At 40.9% G+C, this 24,025-nt stretch overlaps 1 protein-coding gene across 12 annotated transcripts in view; it reads left to right on the top strand.

Annotated features, from left to right (window-relative positions):
* CRPPA (CDP-L-ribitol pyrophosphorylase A) overlaps positions 1-24,025 on the top strand; it is a 348,342-nt gene that overhangs the window by 187,238 nt on the left and 137,079 nt on the right. For 10 of the 12 annotated variants that reach the window (XR_519724.4, XR_007914092.2, XR_007914091.2 and 7 more), the window contains exon 9: positions 8,523-8,654. The exons of 1 other annotated variant lie outside the window; for it this stretch is intronic. Coding sequence is in view for 6 of the 11 variants with exons in the window: in XM_070059574.1 (XP_069915675.1) it covers positions 8,523-8,654 (132 nt within the window). In the remaining 5 variants the exon portion in view is untranslated. Of the gene's footprint in view, positions 1-8,522; positions 8,655-14,793; positions 16,063-24,025 lie in introns of those variants that run through there. One more of the 12 variants, XM_051832563.2, reaches the window with a different exon arrangement.

The raw sequence follows: 24,025 nt of genomic DNA, 5'->3' as shown, positions 1-24,025 counted from the left end.
GGATTAACCCACTGCGCCACTGCACCAGCCCTGCCTGATATTTTTGATTAGCTGCTATGCATTGTGATTTTTAACTTGCCAGGCGCTGGATATTTCTGTATTCTTATGAATACTTTTGGACTTCATTCCAGGATGTAGTTAACTGAAAGCACTTTGATACATTGCTTTCATTTTTATGACTTTTTAGTTAGGAATCATTTGTCCACTTAGTTTAGGGCTATTTATTCCCCACAAGTAAGACTTGACCCTTCTTGGTATTCTATATGATGAAATGAAATGAAATGAAATTGAGACATTGGCACTGTGGGCAATTAGGTAAGGGGCCCATGTCCCACCTTGTGGTACCTGGGTTTGGTTGCAGTTTGCTTGTTTGATTATAGTACCCAGCTGTGCTCCTGAGTCTAGATTCCTGCTAGTGTAGACCCTGGGAGGCAGCAGTGATGGCTCCATTGGTTGGGTTCCTGCCACCCACATGAGGGACCTAGATTGATTTTTTTTGGCTCCTGGCTTTGGTTTGGCCAACCCCTGGCTGTTGCAGTTTGAGGAGTCTTCCTATTTCTCACTGTGTCTCTGCCTCTCAAATAAATAAATAAAATAAAATAAGGTAAATAAAACAAATCTTTTCCTGTGCTGACACATGGCTAGCACCATGGTGTCAATCCTGGGTGTACATCAGGCACTGTTCCTTCTAATCCTTTTGGGTGGTTCTTGTCCCATCCTCAGCTGACTTTGGCTTGTGTGTGTATTGATCACTAGTTCTCTCTCTGTGCAGCTGTGTCCTCTCAAGTACCTTGTCCTGTGAACTCGACCCACAGTGGTCTCACAGACTCTCAGCCTCATCTCTCAACTCCCAGAGATGTAGCCTAAAGGTCTTGCATTGCAGTAGGCTGAAGCTGTTTGAAGATAGTAAGGTGAGGCCGATGTAGGGCTTGCATCATTTTTTTCCCTTTTAGGCATTATTCTTTCTTCACTCTATGATGTATATGTCTTTTTTTTTTTTAAAAAAATTATTAATTTGAAAGGCAGGGTTACAGAGAGGCAGAGAGACAGAGAGAGAGAAGTCTTCCATTCACTGGTTCACTCGCCATTTGGTCGCGACAGCTGGAGCTGGGCTGATCCAAAGCCAGGAGCCAGGAGCTTTCTCTGGGTCTCCAACATGGGTGCAGCGGCCTAAGGATTTGTGCCATCTTCTACTGCTTTTCTAGACCAAAGCAGAGAGCTGGATCGGAAATGGAGCAGCCAGGACTCGAACCGGTGCCCATATGGGATGCTGGCACTATAGGCGGCAGCTTTACTTGCTAAGCCATAGCACCTGCCCTGATGTATATGTCTTTAAAATAGTTTTCTCATATACTAAGATAATTTTGGTCCCTGTCACCCTGCTGCTCACACTTGGGCTGTAAAGAACTGAGCTGGTGTCAATTTTGAGTTGTTTGAGTTTTGTACATCCACTCTTCACTCACCGTGAATGTATTTCAGGAATGTATTTCATTTACCAGTAAGGGAAAGCTCAATTTGTGTCCCCTCAGATGTCATGTAATTTTGCCTATTGCAGTTCTAATTGCTCACACCAGGATTTTTAGTAGTGCCATTCAGGCAGGAATGAAAGTTCCTGGGCAGTACAGGTAGGTAAGATAGTGGCCAGAACTCCCAATGGGAGGTCTGATGGCTTCTTTCAGTGAAGTTGCAAAAGATAACCACTACCTTTCTGAAATTTCCCATTTCTATTCTAATAGTTTTTGCGAAGAGATCAAATTGTGTATTATTTGTGTCTAATAATGTTAGCCAAATAAATCAGTGATTCATATTAGTAATTGGGATTGCTTTTAACTGTTGATGGCAGTTAAAGCTGGTACAATTGTTAATTGAGTTGATTGTAGGTGAATGTAATTATGCACTAGCAATCATTAAATATTTTCTTAGAGTAGAGACTGCTTTATGAAGTAGTTTGAAGAAATGTTTATTTTCTGATTGTAAACAATTATTTTTAATTGATTCTCCTAATGACTTGAAAATGCAGCATTTTGGTTTCATTGTTCTTTGGTCTTGTTAATGAAGGCTTGAAAAAATATGTGGACACACATATAACATTTGTACTGATATTATAAAACTCATTTAATTTTTAGTTCTTTGCATCAAATGAAACATTTAAATCTTTTGTATGGTTAATGACTTAATGTGAAGTACTATTTACTATCTTATGTTAAATGCCATTATTTCTCAACCTACTAGTTTTGCTTGTGTGTGTGTGTGTGTGTGTGTAAAGATTTGTAAATGAGTTATTCAGCATTTGTTCTGTTTCCACGGTTGTTTATAACATAATTAGTTTCTGTTCATCAGAATTATGTGCTGACTTTTATGATGATGTTGATTTAAATTTGCCCTATTTTAATGAATTGGTTCAATCTTATAGAATTGTTCTTTCTTCTTTTTAAAAGCCTATTTCGTTAAAGAACTTTCATTAATAGAATTCACATAATTCATAGCAATTTAAGGAAAGATGAAAGTTTTTCTAATTTTTTCCCTAATTCTTAAGATAAACTCCTATTTTGATCTTTAGTTTCTTCTGTTATGAGAGTTCTGTCATAGCTCCTTTGAGAAGCAATGCTTTGGAGATGTTGGGCCTAATTTGCATGATTTATTTCCTATGCCCACAGGTGTTTCACTCTGTAGTATTTATGGTATAGGTTCAGGGAATGTCTGTGACCTGCCTACCTGTTCTCCCTAATGCATTTATTTGAGAGTTACAACTTTCTGGAGTGAACACCCTTCCTTCCTCTTTGGTGGGCATCAGACAATGCCTTATTTGGGCATAGACTAAGCCTCACAGATTGGCTTTCTTCTGAGTCACAAAAACAGGCAGTGTATTTACCCCCATACTATAATCCTGACTCCCTTTCCAGTAATGGGGACACTGGAATGAGATGGCAGTGCTCAGTGTGGGGTTTAGAGATCATTGTGTACTATATTTATTTATAGACCCCTTGCACCTGCCCTCCCAGACAACTGAGAATCACTTGTTTGTTAATGTATATATATATAAAAGAAAATCAAAAGGAACTCACCTGGGACCAGAAATACACTGAATGGTTGCTAGACAGATCTAGAGCATGTGCAGGGTAGAATGTGGGAACACAGGAGACAGAGGGCAGCCTTCTCTACACCCTGTCTTCCAGAAACCTCGCCTACCCACAAGGCCACTAAGCCATCCACATGTTCTATGTTTAAGCAGTCCACCAGCTTATGGGAGTGAATTCACTGCCTCTCATCGACATGAAATTAGACATACTTTTTTGGAGAGGGTAGAAAGATAATCCTTATCTTCTTTATGCTTGTGTGAAAACTGTTCAAAATGTCATGCTAATTGGGAAATGTTTCTTTGCAATTTCCATGTAATTAATTAGGGAACAGCACAAAAAGAGATAAAAAAAAAAAAAAAAACTACGCACTTCATGTAACCGTAAGCAAATCTGCAGAGCTCAGCCTAGGCAAAATATTTTGTGACTTTTCGCTGGATACAAAGATGCATAGGATGGAAGTTTGTTTTATCAAGGCAAAACATTTACATTTCTCCTAAGTTTGCATGATCATTTTCCAACCTTCAGCTGTGTATAAACCTCCCTTGATTTTTTAAAATTAAAATTGATTGTGGTTTTTATTTTGTATACCAAAATATTTTTTCCCTGGAACTCATAATTGGTTATGTGTTTTAGAAGTTCAAAATTAGTAGCAGTACAAGTATGTAAAGTATATGTTTAAATTTCATGGTACTGGATGGAACTTTTGCTCGAGAGTGTCTTCTGTTTTTTTGTGATGCCATCACGCCTTTACCTGCAGTAAAGGAATTTCGAGATGCATCCAACTGCTTCATGCTTACATTTTGTTAATGTGAGTATGTATTTGTAAGACTAAGATGCAGATCTGTATTTCTTTTAAAGTTGACTGTATAAACTAGCAATGCTTTTAGCCTGTAGTCAAGTATTCAGGAAAAGGACTTGTAACATTTCTCTTATGTCTTGGATGCGTCATGTCTTAAACTTTCCATATAAGTTTAAGTACTTGGTTTGATGGCATAACATAGAAATCAAGCAGTTTGTAGCAGTATGAATTGTTGGCTCGTTACTCACTTTTATGCACTATTTTCCTTAATTCATGAAGTCTATCATTAGCAGCAGTGTCCTACTGAAGGAACAGCTTTAATTGCTCAAGCACACCATTCTCTTGATTGAAAGGCTCCAAAGAAAAACAAGAACCAGTTTAAAAAAAAAAAGCCGCTCACCAAGGGATGTTTGGGCTCCAACAAGGGATGTGGCAAACCAAGTAGCCAAAGACTTCAAAGCTCTATCTAGGAAACTCAGTGCAGCATGTTTTTATGGTGGGACATCATATCAAAGCTAGATTACTCATATGCAAAATGATATTGACATCTTGGTTGGGATGCTTAGTCGCATCAAAGACCATTTGCAGAGCAGTTGGTTGGATCTTTCCAAACTACACCATGTTGTGCTTAAAGAAGTGGATCAAATGTTAGATTAGGTTTTGCTGAGCAAGTTGAAGATTTTATCCAGGGATCCTACAAAACTGATTCTGAAGACAATCCTCAGACTTTACTTTCTTCTGAAACTTGCCCTATACAAAACTGAAAAAACAAAACAAAACAAAACAAAACAAATTCAGATATGAACAGATTGACCTCATTGGAAAAATGACTCAAGAGGCTGCAACTACTGTGGAACATTTGGACATCCCTTGCCATTGGTTTCAGAGGTGTTCCTCAAGTGTACAGTGGGTCTGAAAGGAGACTTTTTCTGTGAGACCAGAAAGAATGTATCTGAAATGGCCATGAATCTGCACATGAAACAGAATGCCCAGTGTTTACATGGGGACCTTGCACAGTCATGGAGAGAAATGACTCTGAAAGGCTTCAGGGAAGGTAATTTTAAATTCCGGTGGCAGCCAATGTGGCTGCCCACGGTTTGGACATTCCTGAGGTTGACCTGATGATTCCAAGTTCTCCTCCATGGGATGTTGAGTCCTATATCCATCACTGTGGACGCACAGGTAGAGCTAGCCAGACAGGGATTTGCATATGTTTTTATCAACGAAGAGAAAGAGGTCAACTAACTAAGATATGTGGAACAAAAAGCAAGAATTACTTTTAAACGGGTATGTTTTCCCTACTACAGTGGATTTAGTTAAGTCTAAAAGCATGAATGCCATCAGCTCTCTGGCTTCCATCTCTTAATACTGCTGTAGATTTTTTCCAGCCGTCAGCTCAGAGATTGGTAAGAAGAGAAAGAGGCCAGTGAAGGCATTGGCTGCAGCCTTAGCCCACATTGCTGGTCCATCAAGCTTTGAATCAGGATCTTTGATCACTTCTGGTAAGGGGTCTGTGACTGTGACTCTGGAGAGCCCTGAAGAAATGCAGTAAGTCAGCTGTGCTTGGGAAGGAGCTTCATAGAAAGCTGGGTGGTAATGCTGTGTCCCGAGTTACCAGGATGTGCCTCCTGAAAGGAGATACAGGTGTTTGTTTTGATAATTCAGACTGGATACTCTCAGTACCAGCCAAATTACCTGAAACTGAATATTGTGATGGGAACACATTTTTAGATTTATTTATTTATTTGAAAGGCAGAGTTACAGGGAGGCAGAGGCAGAAGCAGAGAGAGAGAGACAGAGAGAGAGAGAGAGAATCTTCATCCACTGGTTCACCCCCCCAAATGGCCCAGCCACTGGAGCTGAGCTGATCCGAAACCAGGAGCTTCTTCTGGATCTCCCAATGGGGTGCAGGGGCCCAAGGACCTGGGCCATCTTCCACTGCTTTCCCAGGCCATAGCAGAGAGCTGGATCAGAAGTGGAGCAGCCGGGACTCAAACCGCCACCCATATGGGATGCTGGCACTGCAGGTGGAGGCTTTACCAGCTACGCCACTGCACCGGGCCTGGGAACACATGCTCTAATTCAAGACAGAGGAGGGGCTGGTCAGGTAGTTGACCAGGTGGCTGGTCAGGCAGACAGAGGTGACAGGGGAGTTGGTTGGGAAGTTGATGGTGGGGGCCACAAAAGGGATTTGGACTGAGTATTTGATAATCTACCAGTGTGAGCTTGCCTATTTCTGCCTAATCATGTACATTATCCACCAAAAAATTCAGTCGTCATCGTTGAAGTATGTGTCTGCTATTTGCAAAGAAGTTGGTTGTATTTTTTTAAAAAAGTATGTCACCAAGAATAGTTGTAAACAAATCTAGTTATCTAGTTATACCTTGGAATAAAAAATAATTCCTTATTGTCTCTTTTAAGAAAAAGCATCTCGATGTGTTTGCCTTCAGACGGCAGTGCTGTTCCCAGTCTGGCTGGTGTGGGCATGTGTGGGCATCCTGCAGCGCAGGCTCAGGAGAGGACTTAGACCCTCAGCCCTCCCAACCCTCAGTTCCTACCATCATGGCAAACCCAGCATGGTGGGAAGCAGTGGCCTGCTTTGGGGTGGGAAACAAGCCCTTTAGTAGCAACGGAAGGTTCAGCTCAGAAGCTGCGAAGGAGCCTTTAGGCACTGTTTGGCCCAGCCTCATGCAGTACTGCAGGGCAGGAAGGAAAGAGCACAGGGGTGCATGTGTCTGCATCTCCCCGGCACCCCACTCCCCACAGCAGGGGGAGCATGGCCGTCCTCCCGGGGTGGGGGGGGGGCTCAGGTTGGTCATGGCAACCAGCGTCTCTTGCCTCTTGAGCTGCTCTGGGTTTTTCTGCACCCAGGTCCCAGTGAGGACGACAGCTGGCTCGAAGTTGAACTGCAGGGAAGGGAGACCTGGCGCCCCCCGTGCAGTTTGTTCCGTTCTTCCAGCCCACGCACAGCTTTCCAGAAGGGAGGTTTTTTTTTTTTTTTTCCTTACCATTTCACAGTGGCCTGGTGAAACGGCTAAAGTTCCACCTTTGTTAATTCCAGGGAAACAGAGCGAGGAGGCACTCAGGTTCCAGGATCACACAGCCTCTTCCTCAGCTGGCCAGCACGTAGAAGTACTTGCCGCCTGGGCTCTGTGCTTCTCACCTTCCAGAAACTTCGCTCTTCTCTTCCTTTGTCTCTACTTTTCGTTTCTTGGTGGACTGAACATTTAGTAGTACTTGGTGTCTGAGAGTTCAGGAGGAAGTAGCTATGTCTATGTCTTCAATTAAGTACATTGAAGGAAACGTTCCAAGAAGTAGTTATTGCAATAGTTACCAAATTAATATGTATTCCATGTCATTGTATAGTTCTCTTTAAAAGGGATGTTATGGAAGTCATTTTCCCTGGAAAAACAGAAGGCAGTTTTTATGAAGGAGAAAATATCTCATGCCCACCTCAACATAATAAGATGAATGGCTGTGTATTTTCTACAGCGTGTGTTCCCATTCTAGTGAGAAGGGAAGAAGCGGCGGGCTTAGTGTTGGAGGGTGAGGGTGCTGTAAGAGTTTATGTTAAAATGTGGGTGGTTAGTAAATAATTACAGTAAGACAGTTCACAATTCTTCAGAAATGTCCTAAATTTGGTACTGTGGCAGATTACACATGTTCATGAATGTGCATTCTATGTATGCATTTACATTTTATGTAGTTTCTTTGGAGGCTGTGTTGTGATTTAGTTTCTCTCTCTCTCTTTCTCAAAGGTTTATTTATATATTTGAAAGGCAGAGAGAGAGAGAGAGAGAGAGAGATCTTCCAGTCTCTGGTTCACTCCCCAAATGGCTGAACCTGGAACTCAATCCAGTTCTCACATGGGTGGCAGGGGCCCAAGCACTTTTTCCATCCTCTGCTGCTTTCCCTGGTGCATTAGTGGGGACCTGGATTGGAAGTGGAGCATTTGGGACTGGAACCAGTGCTCATAAGGGATCCCAGAGTTGCAGGTGGCAGCTTAACCTGCCAGCCCTGTGATTCAGGTTTCTGTGTCTAATAAGAAGCAGCCTCAATAATTCTGAGGAATGAGGGAAGATTATCCTGAGAGTCTCAAAATTTAATTGAAAATAATGTTTACAAAGTACTCATCTGAATATTTTTGAGAAAAGTACTGCTTAAAAAAGAATATTCTATATATTCCTTCTGTATTTAAGAAATAGATAATTATTTGTTATAAATGCCAGTTATTAATCACTTTGAAAAGGATTCTTCTAAAAAATTTTACTTTCTTAATCACTCCCCTTGACTTTCATTTAGATCACTAATTTTTAGCACATTTATAATGTAAGAAATATCTAGTCTAACTATAAATTATGAATTAAGTTGAATGAATTGATTATCCGTTTGTGATACAAGATGTGATAGGATATTAGCATTGTATGTTTTTCAGTACTGAATTCTAATGAGTGTTTACTGTATTTGTATTAATAAAGAGGCATTCACTGACCTTATTAAATAAATATTTATGGTGTGGTACACAACTAGAAATAAGTACAATAAAAATAATTATGATGTGGTAATTTTGTTTTGAGCTTCTTTCATTTTTTCCCCCAAAAGAAAGTTGAGAATGATATTTTGTTGTCTTTTCTATTTTGCAGGTATACTTTCTTGATTTTAAATCAGTACCTCTTGGTCAGAAAATGGAAAGCCTTATGTGGATTAGGGAGTTTGCAAAGGAAGTGAAAAAAAGAAATATTTTACTATGTGGGCTTCTTATATGTTACCCACAGGTAAGTAAATTCTCATACTTTCTGAATTGTTTGTTCTTTGAGCTGTAATTTTAGTAGTGAGAACCTTACTTTATTAAAGGCTAGGGATATTAATGATTTCTTAGAAAATTGCATACCTGGTTATGTTCTGTAATCGATAGAACCTGTAGACTGCAAAGATAAAGGGAAAAAAGACATGTTTTAGGCAAAGATGTGAGTTGACAAATATCTCAAACTAGGCAGCCCAGGCAGAATTGCCAGAGTTAGTAAATAAAAATGTGCAGTTCCCATTTAAAATTGAATTTCAGACAAACAGTATGATTTGTAAGTGTGTTCCAAATTTGAAATTTAAATTTAAATTTCAAGTTTAACTGAATTCTTGCGTGTAACTGGCAGTTCTACCAGACTCTTAGCCAGGGAGATAATCTGAAATTGCTTACTTTTATGTTAAGAAATATGCGTAGTCTAGCACTTTCTTTCCCCTCATGTGTCATTTAGTCACTTGAAAGCAATGTCTGGCATTTAGATTATGAGAAGACTTGGAATTGGACTAGAGAAATATGTTTACTGTTACTGTCTCCGATAGCTGGAAGCTAGTTAAAGTGAAAGCAAAAAGAGCTCGTGTGCTAGACTCTTAGTGCAGAAAAATGGAACTCAAACCAAAGCATTTGGAGAATGCTCTACAGGATACGAGTTTGCCTTTTGTGCACCAGTAGCTTTCATCAGTAGCTTTATAGTTTCTTGGAAGTACTGTATGAGAGTTCCAGCATGTTGGTCAACTGCTTTGTTATTTTATTTTTAAGATTTGTAACAGTCAGCTGTTTTTCTGATAGTGCAGAGTAAAAGTGATTCTGTACTGACTGTCTAGAGAATGACAGGTATTTAAAGTTCTCTGTGGGTGATGTGTGACAGCTGTTTTTGTGAAATGAAATAAGGTGAATTTTTAGCTGTGTGCTAAAATTTGAAATCCAAAATTTGAAGCAATGGGACATGAGATATAAAGACCCTTGTTTAGCCTATCCTTTCGTTTCTTTACCTTTGAGATCATTTACTCTGCTTCCAAAATATGCAAATATGTGACTTCAGTTTGGTCATCAAGGAAAAAACAATTTCAACTTTAACAGGATTATTGGATTGTATTGCTTTAGGGGTTGTTGAAGTCGGGATGGCCCAAGGAGGTGCATTTAATTGCCCAAGGATGGGTAGCTGGCATAGTAAGGGGAAAAACTCAGGTCAGAAGTATTTCCTCTTCAATAATTGTCATTTCTTTTGGTTGTACACTGCATATGATCCTGGAAAAAATAAATGTTTATTTTCCTTACCTTGTGCAAAGGAGTTGTGGACATATACTACTAAAGCTATATTGTGCAGATATAAAATAATTTATTTAAGCAAATCTCCAAAAAAACAGAGAGATTAGAGATCATGTACAATTCCCAGAACACTCAGTGTTTCATGACCTAGGCCAGGCAGGAAGGATCTGCATATACTGTAGCTGACTTTCCAATGAGAGAGCATTGCCAGATAAAGCATAGGATGCCTACATAAATGTGCATTTCAGATAAATAACAACTTCCAGAGGTAAATGTGCCTGCAACATGACATGGGGCATGCTTGCATTAAAAAAATCCTTTATTTGCAATTCACACTTACCAGGGCATCTTGGGTTTTACCTACTAAACCTGGAAATCTGAGTGTTCACTCTCTTGGTGTGCTGTGCTACTTATGGGATAGGTACAGTACATACCTGTGCAGCACTATACCTGAGAAAGCTCCTTGACTGAACAAGTGCACCTGGAAAGCAGAGACCTGTAGAACCCATTACTTGGGATGAGATACATTTTTAGCTGCTGTCTGCTAAGCCAGATCCCTTCTAAAACTACTGGAAATTCAGGATCGCAGCATGTTAGCCCTTCAGGCTCTCTCTCTCAACATTAGAGGAAGACAGTATAGCTGACTTAACGTGTTGCTCTCTCTTCAAAATGCAGTAGTGAAGATGTCTCACTTAAGGGAGAATGTCTTAAATACAGAATGTGCTCTTGTCTGCAAAGACTCACGTGGGAGTTGACTCAATAACTTGATCTAGCGCCCAGTACAAAATGACATGAAACAGAACTTACCAAAAGACCCTCAGAGAAATCTCGGATATGCCATTAAAAAACTGAGGAACTGTCAATAAATAGAGATAACGGAACTTTTTAACGAAGGGCTTCTCGCAAGTCTTAAACATTCTAAGGAGCATTTATTTCCCATATCCAAACCAGGCAGGCACAAAGTAGGCCAGTTCCCATTTGCTTCCTATGGCCCTTTAACCTCATGGACAGCTCATGACTACTGTGTCCCCTGCAGGCAGCTTTGGGAACACTCCTCACACTGTGCCCTGGATTTCTGGGCATGGCCTTCCCTTGGCATAACCTTTTCTGTGTAGATATTTGGGTATCGGCAGCTTTGAGTGCTTACTTGCCAGACATTCTGTCATTGCTAAGGATATGTTAAATATGGAAAGTAGAACTTCTGTTTATTGGAAAGACCTACACAAAAGCCGTTGACTGTTCAATGAGATAGAACTCTCTGTGGGGTCTCTACCATGAGTTTTGACTCCTACGTCTAATCCTCCTCTGTAGTCGCCATTAGTGTGTTTTCCTAGATTTATCTTGGATAGTCGTGTAAGTCTCTGATGAATGAAGTCTTTCTAGATTTTTAACCATTTTTGGTAAGGCATAACATCAAGTGCTCTTCCTTGGGTAAGTTTTCAGTTTGTTGATAGTTCCTCCTTGGAAGAGTGAACAGATTGCATTGTCTTCAAAGTCTGTGCTTCACACGTGGTTTCTTTGACTTCAATAAGACCTGCCTTGTTCTGTGTAAGAAATTCCTGAGAACATAGATGGCCTTGGATTTTTTTTGGCTGCACTTCCACAGGGTTGACTTATATGATGTTTATGGTTAAATAGAATTACTTAAGCTTTTAAAAAATTCATTTTACACATGATGGTGCTAATCCCCATTTGTGTTTGTGTAGGTTTCTTCTATACACATAGGCAAAATACTTTTCTGTATTTGGGTGATTTTAAACTTCTTAGTTTTATTCTGTTGTTTCTGTGTTTTTGTTTTTGATTCATAATATATATGTGATATATTAGCTATAATTTTCTGCTTCATATATTTTACATATATATGTATGTATATATATTGTGTGCACCTTTAAAAAATGATCGGGGAAGGATTGGGATTGATCTCCTTTCAAGTTCTCCACAAATGTTCTCCAGTGTGTCAGTGATCGATCACTGATCATTGCTTTATAAATCATTGACAAATGTGTTGAACTATACTTTTTCTGCAGTTTCTCCATATTTTCTTGACTGCTTTTAAAAAGAAATCTACCACAAGTAGTGTTGAACTCCAAATATTCTCCTTAATGTGTGCATTTTTAGATAACAGGTTGCTTGCAAAATTATGGATGATTCTCTAGCTATGTCAGTGTAGTTAAGCACTTATTAATTTTTCTGAAACAGAATTTAGAATAGTTTATCAATCTTGGAAAGAAAATGAATAATTTTTAAAGATTTATTTTATTTTATTTTATTTGAAAATCAGAGTTTAAGAGAGGCAGAGACAGTGAGAGAGAGAGAGGGAGAGAGGCCTTCCATCTAATGGTTCATTCCCCAGATGGCCAGAACTGTGCCAATCCTAAGCCAGGAGCCAGGAGCCAGGAGCTTCCTCCGGATCTCCCACATGGGTACAGGACCCAAGCACCTGGTCCATCTTCCACTGCTTTCCCAGGCCATAGCAGAGAGTTGGGTCAGAAGTGGATCCGGGACTCAAACCAGCACCCATATGGGATGCTGGCACTGCAGGCAGTGGCTTTACCTGCTAAGCCACAGCGCCAGCCCCAAGAAAATGAATAATGTAAGCACATGCCTTTGTCCAGAGGTTAGGCCTCTGGGTCGTGGTGCTGACTTGGCTGTGCATGCATCACATGAAGCTTTCTCTGACACCGTGATCCAACAACGAACTCCTGACGTTTCTCATGAATCAGGAAAGATGTGAGTCATCTAGACTGGAGCTCTATGCACTACAGTTTCCTTTCACGGTCTGCTGAGTGAATTCAAATCAGGTCCCACCCTTCATTCTCAAGTAACCGTGCAAACCTGACTGGAGGTTTCATAGGTTAATCCAAATAAAGGATCACAGTCCACTCTTTATGTCTTATTTCAGTTTTTTTTTTTTTTTATTTGACAGATAGAGTTAGACAGTGAGAGAGTGATACAGAAAGGTTCCTTCCAATGGTTCACCCCCCAAATGGCCGCTACAGCTCGAGCTACGCTGATCCAAAGCCAAGAGCCAGGTGCTTCCTCCTGGTCTCCCATGTGGGTGCAGGGGCCCAAGCACTTGGGCCATCTTCCACTGCCTTCCCGGCCACAGCAGAGAGCTGGACTGGAAGAGGAGCAGCCAGGACTAGAACCAGCACCCATATGGAATGCCGGTGCTGCAGGTGGAGGATTAACCAAGTGAGCCATGGCACCAGCCCCTTATTTTAGTTTCTATATAATAATTGTACAGAGTTAGAGGGGTACAGTGTGATGTTTTTTAAATAGTTCCCTATATAAAATGTTCACTTATCATTGTTAACCCAACTTTACCATGCAAGTCATTATCGTGGCCCATGGTATAAAATTGTTGGGGGAACATGTTCTAATTATCTGAAAATCTTTATCTAATGCTGTAGCAGAGGACTTATAGACCTAATATGTTTGACATGAATGGTTCAAGCTTACAGTTTGCAGTATTAATTGAAATCAAATACTCTCACAATAACTCTTAAATGAAAATACTTATTGGCTGGCGCTGCGGCTCACTAGGCTAATCCTCCACCTTGTGGCGCTGGCACACCGGGTTCTAGCCCCAGTCGGGGCGCTGGATTCTGTCCTGGTTGCCCCTCTTCCAGGCCAGCTCTCTGCTGTGGCCAGGGAGTGCAGTGGAGGATGGCCCAAGTGCTTGGGCCCTGCACCCATGGGAGACCAGGAGAAGCACCTGGCTCCTGCCTTCGGATAGGCGCGGTGCGCCGGCCGCAGCGTGCTATCTGCGGCGGCCATTGGAGGGTGAACCAACGGCAAAGGAAGACCTTTCTCTCTGTCTCTCTCTCTCACTGTCCACTCTGCCTGTAAAAGAAAAAAAAAAACTTACGAGTATACATTTCTCAATAAATTTTTTGCTCGTGAACTTCTATGCAATAGAAATATTGTCATCTATAAAATATAGAAGTCCTGTACAGTTTTCTATTTCATCTGTGCATTTCATATGCTCACAGATTTAGAGATAGGAACACAGGTTCAAGGTTGGACAGTTTCCCATAAGTATTAGAACTGATTGTTTCTTCTACAGAATTTGTGCCTATTCCCTGTAAACTGAAAACCTAGCCACGGCACCCTGGACAAGTTATGCAAGTTTTCCAGGTACCTGGTTCTCCAGGTATAAAAATGCAGCTGTCAGAGCTTCCCCACTGCATGCTGCGTGGGATGGGGAGGTGGAGACGCAGGAAGGTGCACTGGGTCCATCAGGTGACACAAGATGTGTAGGTGACACAAGATGCGTGAGTTCGGTTTTTCTCTCCTCTCCACATGCAATCACAAACTCCACCTGGGGAATTATTCATTAGATGAGGTATTTTAGTGTAGCATATAGAGGAGTAGCTCTTTTCTTCAGACATCTTAATCAAAATAAAATGGGAGCTTTACCAGCTATGCCAAGGACCTCTCTCTCTCCCTCTCTCCCTCTGTGTCTCTCTCCCTCTCCTCTCTGTAACTCTGCCTTTCAAAAAATAAATAAAGTTGTTTCAAAAATAAGATAAAATCGAAGGCAGTGGAGTGGGGCTGGGGGATCAGGACTCAGGGAAGAAGGCTTCTGAAGCCAGTAGTATAATATTAAAAGGCGGCAGCAAGCAGCAAGGCAGGCGGGCGCTGTCTCCGCCCATCCACTTCCTGTTTCTGCTTTCCTGCCCTCTCCTTGGAGCGGTCATGGGAGGTACAACTTGTGAAAGCCATGATTGGCCTTGTGAATGTTCCCATAGGATGAGGACTTTGGGACTGGCTGTGCAGTAGTCAGAGAGGCAGACCAAGCTCTCTGCATGCTCCTGAGTCCCCTCCTTCTGTTCTTCCTCCAGTCACAGATCCAGAAAGGCATGTAAAACAAGAAGAAAATCGCCTATACATTTTTGTTTTCTAAAGCATGATTATTTGTATGAGACTTACTTGAGTCATTGTATAAACCTCTGAAATGGAATGATAAAATGAGATATTATTTTTCCTCCAGGTAACAACATTAATTTAGATAAAATTATATAAATTGATTTTATATCACAAACTATAACCCAGATCATTCTATTATAGTTAAACATGAAGGGATTTCAAAAAGTTCATAGAAAATGGCATTGAAAGATTGGTTTATATTTTTTCAGTTCTGTGCCTATGAGAGGACTTCAAAGATTCATGAAACACGTGAACTGTGAAAAAGCTGTGCATGGATTTCAAATATTTTTGTACCAAAATATGTTTTCCGTTTAATTCCATTTTTTCCATGAGCTTCTCAGAGTCGCTTATGCTCTCCTCTCTGTATTACCTGGGTTTTGAGGGGCTTGTGTGTCCTGCAGAGGACATCCAAGACTCATACTTGACTTTGAGTCTCTTGGTGACTGTGTGTGCTCATGAGGCAACACGGAGAAGCAGGTGGAGCTGGTTCTTCTGCCTTAGGTACCCTGGGGCTCAGAGGCCCCACCACGTGGGATTTTCGTTATTTATTTGAAATGCAAAATGTGTGTGTGTGTGTGAGAGAGAGAGAGAGAGAGAGAGGTCCTTTCTGCTGGTTCATTCCCCAAATGCCTGCAACAGCCAGCCCTGGGACTGGCCCAAGCCATGAGCTAGGAGCTCAATTTTTGTCTCCCACATGGTTGCTAGGGACCCTGGTATTTGAGCCATCCCTGCTGCCTTCTATAGAGTACATTAGCAGAAAGCTGGAGTTGGGAGTAGAGAAGGGGACTCAGACCCAACCATTTCAATATGGGATGTGGGCAACTGATCTGGTAGCTTATCCACTAGGCCAAATACCCCAAACACTTGCCCCTCTTTATATATATTTATTTAATTTGGAAAGCATGGGCAGGGGAACGAGAGAGAGAGACAGATAGAAGGAGGGGTGGTAAAGAGATAAACAGACACACATACAGAGAGAAAGATTTTCCATCCAATGCTTCACTCTCCAAATGCCCACAAAGTCCAGAGCTGGGCCAGGCCAAAGCCAGGAGCCCAGAGTGCAGTCTCGGTCTCCCACATGGGTAACAAAGACCCAACCACTTGAGCCATCACTTGCTACCTCCTACTGTCTACATAAGCTGGAAACAAATTGGGGGCCGGCGCCGCGGCTCACTAGGCTAATCCTCCGCCTTGTGCCGGCGCCTTGTGCCGGGTTCTAGTCCCGGTCGGGGCGCTGGATTCTGTCCCGGTTGCCCCTCTTCCAGGCCAGCTCTCTGCTGTGGGCAGGGAGTGCAGTGGAGGATGGCCCAAGTGCTTGGGCCCTGCACCCCATGGGAGACCAGGAGAAGTACCTGGCTCCTGCCATCGGATCAGCGCGGTGCGCTGGCCGCAGCATGACAGCGGTGGTGGCCATTGGAGGGTGAACCAACGGCAAAAGGAAGACCTTTCTCTCTGTCTCTCTGTCTCACTGTCCACTCTCTCTGACTTGGGATACAGACATCTGAACTGGTATCTTAACCACTAGGCCAAATACCTGCCCCCATGCTTAAACTTAAAAAATAAACAAGGTTTCATATTATAGTCATGTATTCTTACATGCTGTCTTCAAAGGCATATCTCATTCTACAGTGTTTTAGATTGACATGGCTCAGCCTGAAAGTTTGTATTTTAAATTGACTTATTTCCATTCATTCTAAGGCCAGTCATTGGTTTGCTCTGAGTGTCCACTGTGAGCCGCTGTCTACCACTGGGGAGAATTTGCTCCACACAGGGTTTCAGCCCCTGTAGAAATCTCAGCCTGGGGAACGCTGCATTTTGAAAGTACAAGGGCACCCATTTTAAATTCATTTAACAAGACTGGATTGTGTGTAGTCCCTCTCTACTTTGCTTCATTGAATTCCTCATGTGAATTAGCTGCAGATAACTTCCTCCGGTGAGTTGGGGCAGCTCTTATGTGGCATGTAAGGAGGTTTCGTGGGGATCTCTAGTACTTTATTGTGTATTATTACTAGGCTGAATGTGTTACCAGAAATTAGTAGAAGAGACCAGAATTTATAGGATCATTAGGAACAGGGAAAACTGCATGATCTCGAAATTGTGGAATTATAGACCTCACTTTTATAGATCTAATATAATAGCACTTCTAGCTCATATGTAGTTGTAGAGTTTCAGTATGAAAGAACAAATGCTGTAAAAGCAGTGGAAGTGATGTTTTATATAGAGAGAGGACATTGGGGCTTTTTAAAAATTAGACTTTGACTTAAAATCTAGCATGAAATTTACGAAAATATACAGAGTTGAGGTATCTCAATAAGAAAATAAGTTAGGGTCCTGGCTTTGATTGCAAGCATTTTGGGAGTGAACCAGTAGACGAAACATGTCTCTCTCTCTCTCTCCCCATCTCTTTCTCTCTTTCTCCCCTCTTCCAAATAAAATGAAAATAAAACCTTTTTTAAAAAATTAAGTCATTTTAAAAATATTTAATATTTTCCTTATTCCTGTTGTTTTATTTTTGTGAGGCTTCATCACTATCGTGGCCCATGTCATAAGGGATTATTTTTAGACTCTCTTAGTTGTACTTTGTATTGCAGTTAAAGCATTATATTACTGGGGGTCAGGGGCACAATCATACTGGTGATCTTAAAAAGGTTCCTGGAAAATATATATTATGAAAAAAAATGTATTTGAATGGATGAGCTTATCTTTTAAAAGATGGGCTTATCTTTTAAATCCATTTTCCATGAACCCTTTGAAGCACCCTTATATTTATAGGTAGATTGTATTATTTTACTTCAAGTTAGTAAACCAATAATTGCTGTAAAATGATGGTGTTTCATGCGAGATTCATTAGTAATAGCTCATAACTGACCAATAACACATAACCCAGAAGGTTGTGTTGCAAAGCCTGGCAAATCCTTTTTTTGTTTTTTTTTGTTTTTGTTTTTTGGTTTTTTTTTTTTTTTTTTTTGGACAGGCAGAGTGGACAGTGAGAGAGAGGGACAGAGAGAAAGGTCTTCCTTTTCCGTTGGTTCACCCCCCAATTGGTCTCCCATGCGGGTGCAGGACCCAAGCACTTAGGCCATCCTCCACTGCACTCCCTGGCCACAGCAGAGAGCTGGACTGGAAGAGGGGCAACCAGGACAGAACCAGCACCCCAACCGGGACTAGAACCCCGGGGTGCAGGCGCCGCAAGCGGAGGATTAGCATACTCAGCCGTGGCGCCGGCCCTTGACAAATCCTTTCAAGAAAGCAGATTATCTGTGGTCATTCAAGAGGACTAGAAATTATTTAAAAAGCCAATTAATCCGACAACTGGTGACTTTCAAGAAGGACCTGCTTACAGACTTATAGATCACATGGAGAAACTTCTTTGAGAGTCATCTAATTCCTGTAAACTCTGCCCAGGAAAGTTCCTACTGCAGTACTACTCAGCAAAAAATTGAAAATGGGATTTTTATTTCAGGTATTGTCAGGTTTCTGATATTTCAAGTGATTAAGTAGTGAGAAATATAGACATGATGAAAAGGCAGAGAGAACAACTGTCTAGTTAGTCCTGCCAAATCAAGAGTTCTCTGATGCCTGTGGAGTTCTTTCAGCCCTTTTGGGATAAAATGTGCTATACATGTTCTACTTACAGTGGTGTTTCCTTAAATAGCATCTGAGTAAGGGAGATATCTTTTTCTGTTTATTTTCACTTTATGGGACACTAATTATCCAAAGTGCAGAAGCAGCTGTCCAAAGAACTCTCCAATTGCGGTGTTGAACTGAGTCAAGTGGAGACCGTCACGTGCACGCTGGAGAACTTGAGAACATTAAGGAGGGGAGAAAGTCAAACTAGATAGAGAAATGAGAGGTTAAATGGCTGTTAAGCAGTGAGGACAGCCCTGACTACTTTGAAGTGCTGGTGCCTATTTCATACTAAACATTGGATGTCACTGAGATCAAAGGTAAATGATTTGCAAAATTACCGAGTTGGTTCCAGGACCACTTTCCAGAGAAGAGAACTGGGGAGTGTAGCATTTGGTCCTGTGTAAGTCCCTTCCTTCCTACCACAAACAGCTGGTATTTAGAAATGACAGCTTCTCAGATTCGAGCATGTGCTCGTTGTCTCTGAGAATCCCGTCTACATTTCTCATTATGATCACAACAGAACCAGAGAGGGACCTTCTTAATAGGGAATCAGAGCGAGATGAGTAATGTTTAGCGTGTAGCTTTGTGTATAGAAGATAGGGGAGTTTATTAGTTTTTCACCCATCTCATTCCTCACCTTTGACAACTGGTAAGGAAACACACTTTAATTAAGGTGCAACTTCCTCTTACTTGAATGGAGAATGACAATTATATATCAGTGCCATTGGAAAATGAGTTGGTTCAATAACAAACATGTCTAAGTAACTCCTTTTTGGCTCTAGATTTTAACAGGCAGGAGAAACACAGATGTTATACAAAGACACCATTCACCATGATTATACTTCCATCGTTGTTTATGTTGTAGGTGTAATCACTGCGTCACTCTGAAACTCCATCAGGAATAAGGGGATTGTGTCTTAAAAGAGCATCACAATGAATTTGCCTCTTTTTAAAAATATGACTCAGAATTTGTGTTTATGTATGGCCTCAAGGCTTCGGAATAGTAATAGAAAATAATTTGTAACCAGATAGGGCATTTGGATAAATCTTTCCAGAGAGGGGTTCAGAAACACAGCTGAAAGTTTGCTGTTAGACTTGCTTTAATTTTTCTTACTGGAGATATCCAAATGAAGATCTAAATAAGAGATGTGTAATTTTCGTTTGCAGCTTGTAAGCTGAAACAAAGTGGTTTACAATATGGACCACTGAGATAATCTATGTATCACCTACTGATGTGGCTTCACCTTGAGTTTGCTGATATGAGCCAACTTGAGTTTCCATTTATGCTGTAAAGTAAGAAAACAAAACAATTTCATTCTCTAGGAAAGAAACACTGTTGTGGAAAGACACCAATCACCCAATATCAAGCTCCATCCAAGATTCTTGTACTCAATGAGAGCATCTGCACATATGATGTTGTGATGCATCTGCATTCTACTGCATCTTTCTAGTTCCTGTCTAGTGAGGCAGGCCATTTCTTGCTTGTTTACTTGTCAAGTATCTTAGATTCTGATTTGATTTGTTCAGCTGTGAATTTGAACTATGAATAATAATTTCTGCTGAATACAGTAAGGTTTAAAATTTAATTGTGGTCAGGGTTGGCATTTTGACATAATCGGTGAAGCCTCCCTCCACCTGCGATGCCAACATCCCATATGGGTGCTGATTTGAGTCCTGGATGCTCTACTTGTGATGCAACTCCCTGCTAATGTGCCTGGAAAAGCAGTGGTGGCTCAAGTCCTTGGGACCCTGTAACCACATGGGAGATGTGGATAAAGCTCCTGGCTCAGTCCTGACAGTTGCAGCCATCTGGGGAGTAAACCAATGGATGGAAGATCTAGCCCTCTACCCCCATAACTCTCCCCTTCAAGTTAACAATATAAATCCTAATATATATATATATATATATATATATATATATATATAAATCCTAAAAAATTTAATTGTGGCATATTCTTCATCACCTTAATCCTCTTAGGCCTTTATTAAATTTTTGACTCCATATTTAAGATGTGTTTAAGATAGTTTGATGCAATTACAGGATTTAGGCTCTTCAGAGAGGGTGGTCTTTTTTGTTATTGTTAATTAAAGAAAGTCCAGCCTCAGTATAGACTTACTTGGATTTAAATCGTCCTCATGAGAACAAATTAAAACCCTAGATGAGAAGTTGCCCCCAGTTTAATTACTCAGTTCTCAGTTCTACACCATGGAGAAAGGATAGGCATGATCCCTAAATCTAACATTTTAGCTGACAGTGCTAACAATTTAAAAAAAATATGCTGATCATAGAGCAAATATTAAAACATGTGATAACCCATCTTTCTGAGCTACTTTCTGATAGTAGCTTCAGTAATGAAGGCATTGCATTTGGTCTGAAAATTACCAGTGTAAGCTACTGTTTAAATACAGTGAGGCTAAGGGGCTTAGTTATTTTCAACAAGTGACTGGGGAGTTGCCATGGTTTGAAGGTGTCTGAAGAGTGCATAAGATGGAAATTTGATCCTCTTTGTAAACACTGTTGAAAGGTGGGACTTTTTCTTTCTTTTCAAAAAAAGATTTATTTGTGTATTTGAAAGGCAAAGTTACTGAGAGAGAAGGAGAAGAGGAGGAGAGAGAGAGACAGAGAGAGAGAGAGAGAGATCTTTCATCTGCTGGTTCACTCCCAAATGTCCACAATGGCCTACACTGGGCCAAACCAAAGCCAGAAGCCTTGGAGCTCCATCTGGGTCTCCCAGGTAGGTGCTAGGAGCCCAGGCACCTAAGCCATCTTCCACTGCTTTCCCAGGCACATTAGCAAGAAGCTGGATCCAAAGCAGAACAGCCGGGACCTAAACTCTCTGCTCATGTGTTGCCTGCATTGCAAGCAGCAGCTTAATTCACTGTGCCACAATGACAGCCCTGAAAGGTGGGACTTTTAGGAGTGGATCAGTCTTTGAGGTCTCTGCCCTGATAAATGGGTGAGTGCCCTTACTGAGAGAGTGGGATCCTCAACAAGGATGGCGGTGCCCCACCTCACTCCGTGTGGTATCTCCTGCCATGCTTGGATGCAGCAAGTATGTGGCCTCTGGACCTTGAACTTCCCAGCCTCTAGAATCATGAGCCAAGTAAATATCTGTTCATTTTAAAGCACTGGGTCCATGGCATTCTGTTAGACCCTCACAAGACAAAGACAGCAGCAGAACTGAGAGCCTCACTTAAGGCTTCTTTATATATATATTTGCTATTATTATATAGAGAGCAGATATCATGATCTCATGGGTTCAATTCTACGATAACCATACTTCCCTCCCTCCCATTCTCAATCTTCCTTCCTTCCTTCCTTCCTTCCTTCCTTCCTTCCTTCCTTCCTTTTTTTCCTTTAATTTTTGCAATAACATAATTTCAGTGTACTTTATAATTACAGACTTAATGCACCTCCAACTGTAATGTTTGACAAATAAAAAAGTGGAAAGATCAGTGTTCCACAGGAGTAAAATAAAGGCTAAAAACAATAATCAAATCATAAGATGTCAGTTTCATTCTTATACCTTTTTTTTTGTATTCTGTATTATCTACCACATTATCAGAGAAAACATGATATTTGTCTTTTGGGGACTGGCGTATTTCATTAAACATAATGGTTTCCAGTTGCATCCAATTGGTTGCAAAAGACAGAATTTATTTCTTTTAAATGGATAGGTAGTATTCTGTACTGTATATATACCATTGTCTTTATCCAGATGGTGATTTATCAACATCTGGGTTGATTCTATATCTCAGCTATTGTGAATTGAGCTTCTATAAACATGAGGGTAAAAATAACTCATGTGCTTATTTTATTTCATTTTGGTAAATTCCCAGGAGCAGGGTTATTGGGTCATATGGTAGATCTGTTTTCAGCATTCTGAAGAATCTCCATACTGTCTTCCACAGTGGCTGTGCTAGTTTACAGTCCCACCAACAGTGGATCAGGGTACCATTTTCCCCATATCCTCGCCAGCATTTATTATTTTTTGAGTTTTGGGTGATAGCCATTATAACTGGATTGGGGTTATTTGCATTTCCCTGATGGCTAGTGATCCTGAGCATTTTTTTCATGTGTCTGTTGGCCATTTATATTTCATCCTTTCTTAAAATATTTTTATTTATATAAGGTGAGAAGATTTCATGTATTTCATATATACAGATTTAGGTATATAGTGACACTACCCACCCAACCCTCCTACTTGCCCACACTCCCACCCTATATTCTCCTTCCTTTCTTATTCTTTCTTTTAAGTTTTACAGTGACATACTTTTAGTTTATTTTATAATTGTAAGCTTAATCTTCCAGTAAGTAAATAATTCAACAAATAGTAAGAAGAAAAAAATACTGTTCCTCAATAGCAAAGGCAAGAGCTATAAACAATCGTCAAATCGCAAAATGTTAATTTTGCTTGTATACATTACATTTTTTTGTACTCTGTTAGTTACCACAGATCAGGGAAAACATAACATTTGTGTTTTTGGGACTGGCTTATTCCACTAAGTATAATGGTTTCTAGTTGCATTCATTTTGTTGCAAAAAAGAAGGAATTCATTATTTTTTGGATGAATATTATTCCATGCCTGTTCATGTCATTTGCCCATTTCTTGATTATTTTGTTATTATTCAGTTTCTTGAGCTCTTTATATGTCTTGGATATTAATCTTTTGTCAGTTGCATGGTTTTCAAATATTTTCTCCTATTCTGTTTGTTGCCTCTTCACTTTGTTAGTGTTTCCTTTGCTGTGCAGAAACTTTTCAACTTGATATAATCCAATTTGTCTGCTTTTGGTGTTTTTTTGTTTGTTTGTTTTGCCTGTGTTTCTGATATGTTTTCCAAAAATTATTTGCCTATGCCAGTGTCGTGCAGTTTCCCCAATGTTTACCTACAGTAATTTGATGGCATCACATCATAGATATAAATCCTTGATGGTTGTGAGTTGATTTTTGTAGCTGTTCCTGCTGTATCGCGATTACAGATTTTCAGAGAGACTAAGGCGGTGGCCAGGCCTTGCCAGCAGCATCACCATAACGTGGGTCATTCTCACACATTCACTTCCTGAAGTCAAGTAAATCACAAGCAGTGCTGCTCACCTTGCCTCACATTTTTTTCTTCCCTTACTTTTGAGACCTTAGTGGAAAAAAAGGCAAGATTTTTTTGTTTTGCTTTGGTTTTTTATTTTTATTTTTATTTTTATTTTTTGACAGGCAGAGTGGACAGTGAGAGAGAGAGGCAGAGAGAAAGGTCTTCCTTTTGCCTCCAATGGCCGCTGCAGCTGGCGTGCTGCGGCCAGCGCACCGCGCTGATCCGATGGCAGGAGCCAGGTACTTCTCCTGGTCTCCCATGGGGTGCAGGGCCCAAGCACTTGGGCCATCCTCCACTGTACTCCCTGGCCACAGCAGAGAGCTGGCCTGGAAGAGGGGCAACCGGGACAGTATCCGGCACCCCGACTGGGACTAGAACCCGTTGTGCCAGCACCGCAAGGCGGAGGATTAGCCTCGTGAGCCACGCGC

Source organism: Oryctolagus cuniculus, chromosome 16 (assembly GCF_964237555.1).
Source record: "Oryctolagus cuniculus chromosome 16, mOryCun1.1, whole genome shotgun sequence".
In the NCBI taxonomy this organism is placed as follows: Eukaryota; Metazoa; Chordata; class Mammalia; order Lagomorpha; family Leporidae; genus Oryctolagus; species Oryctolagus cuniculus.
The sequence above is the reverse complement of the archived record's forward strand: the minus strand, read 5'-3'. Positions and strand labels throughout refer to the sequence as shown.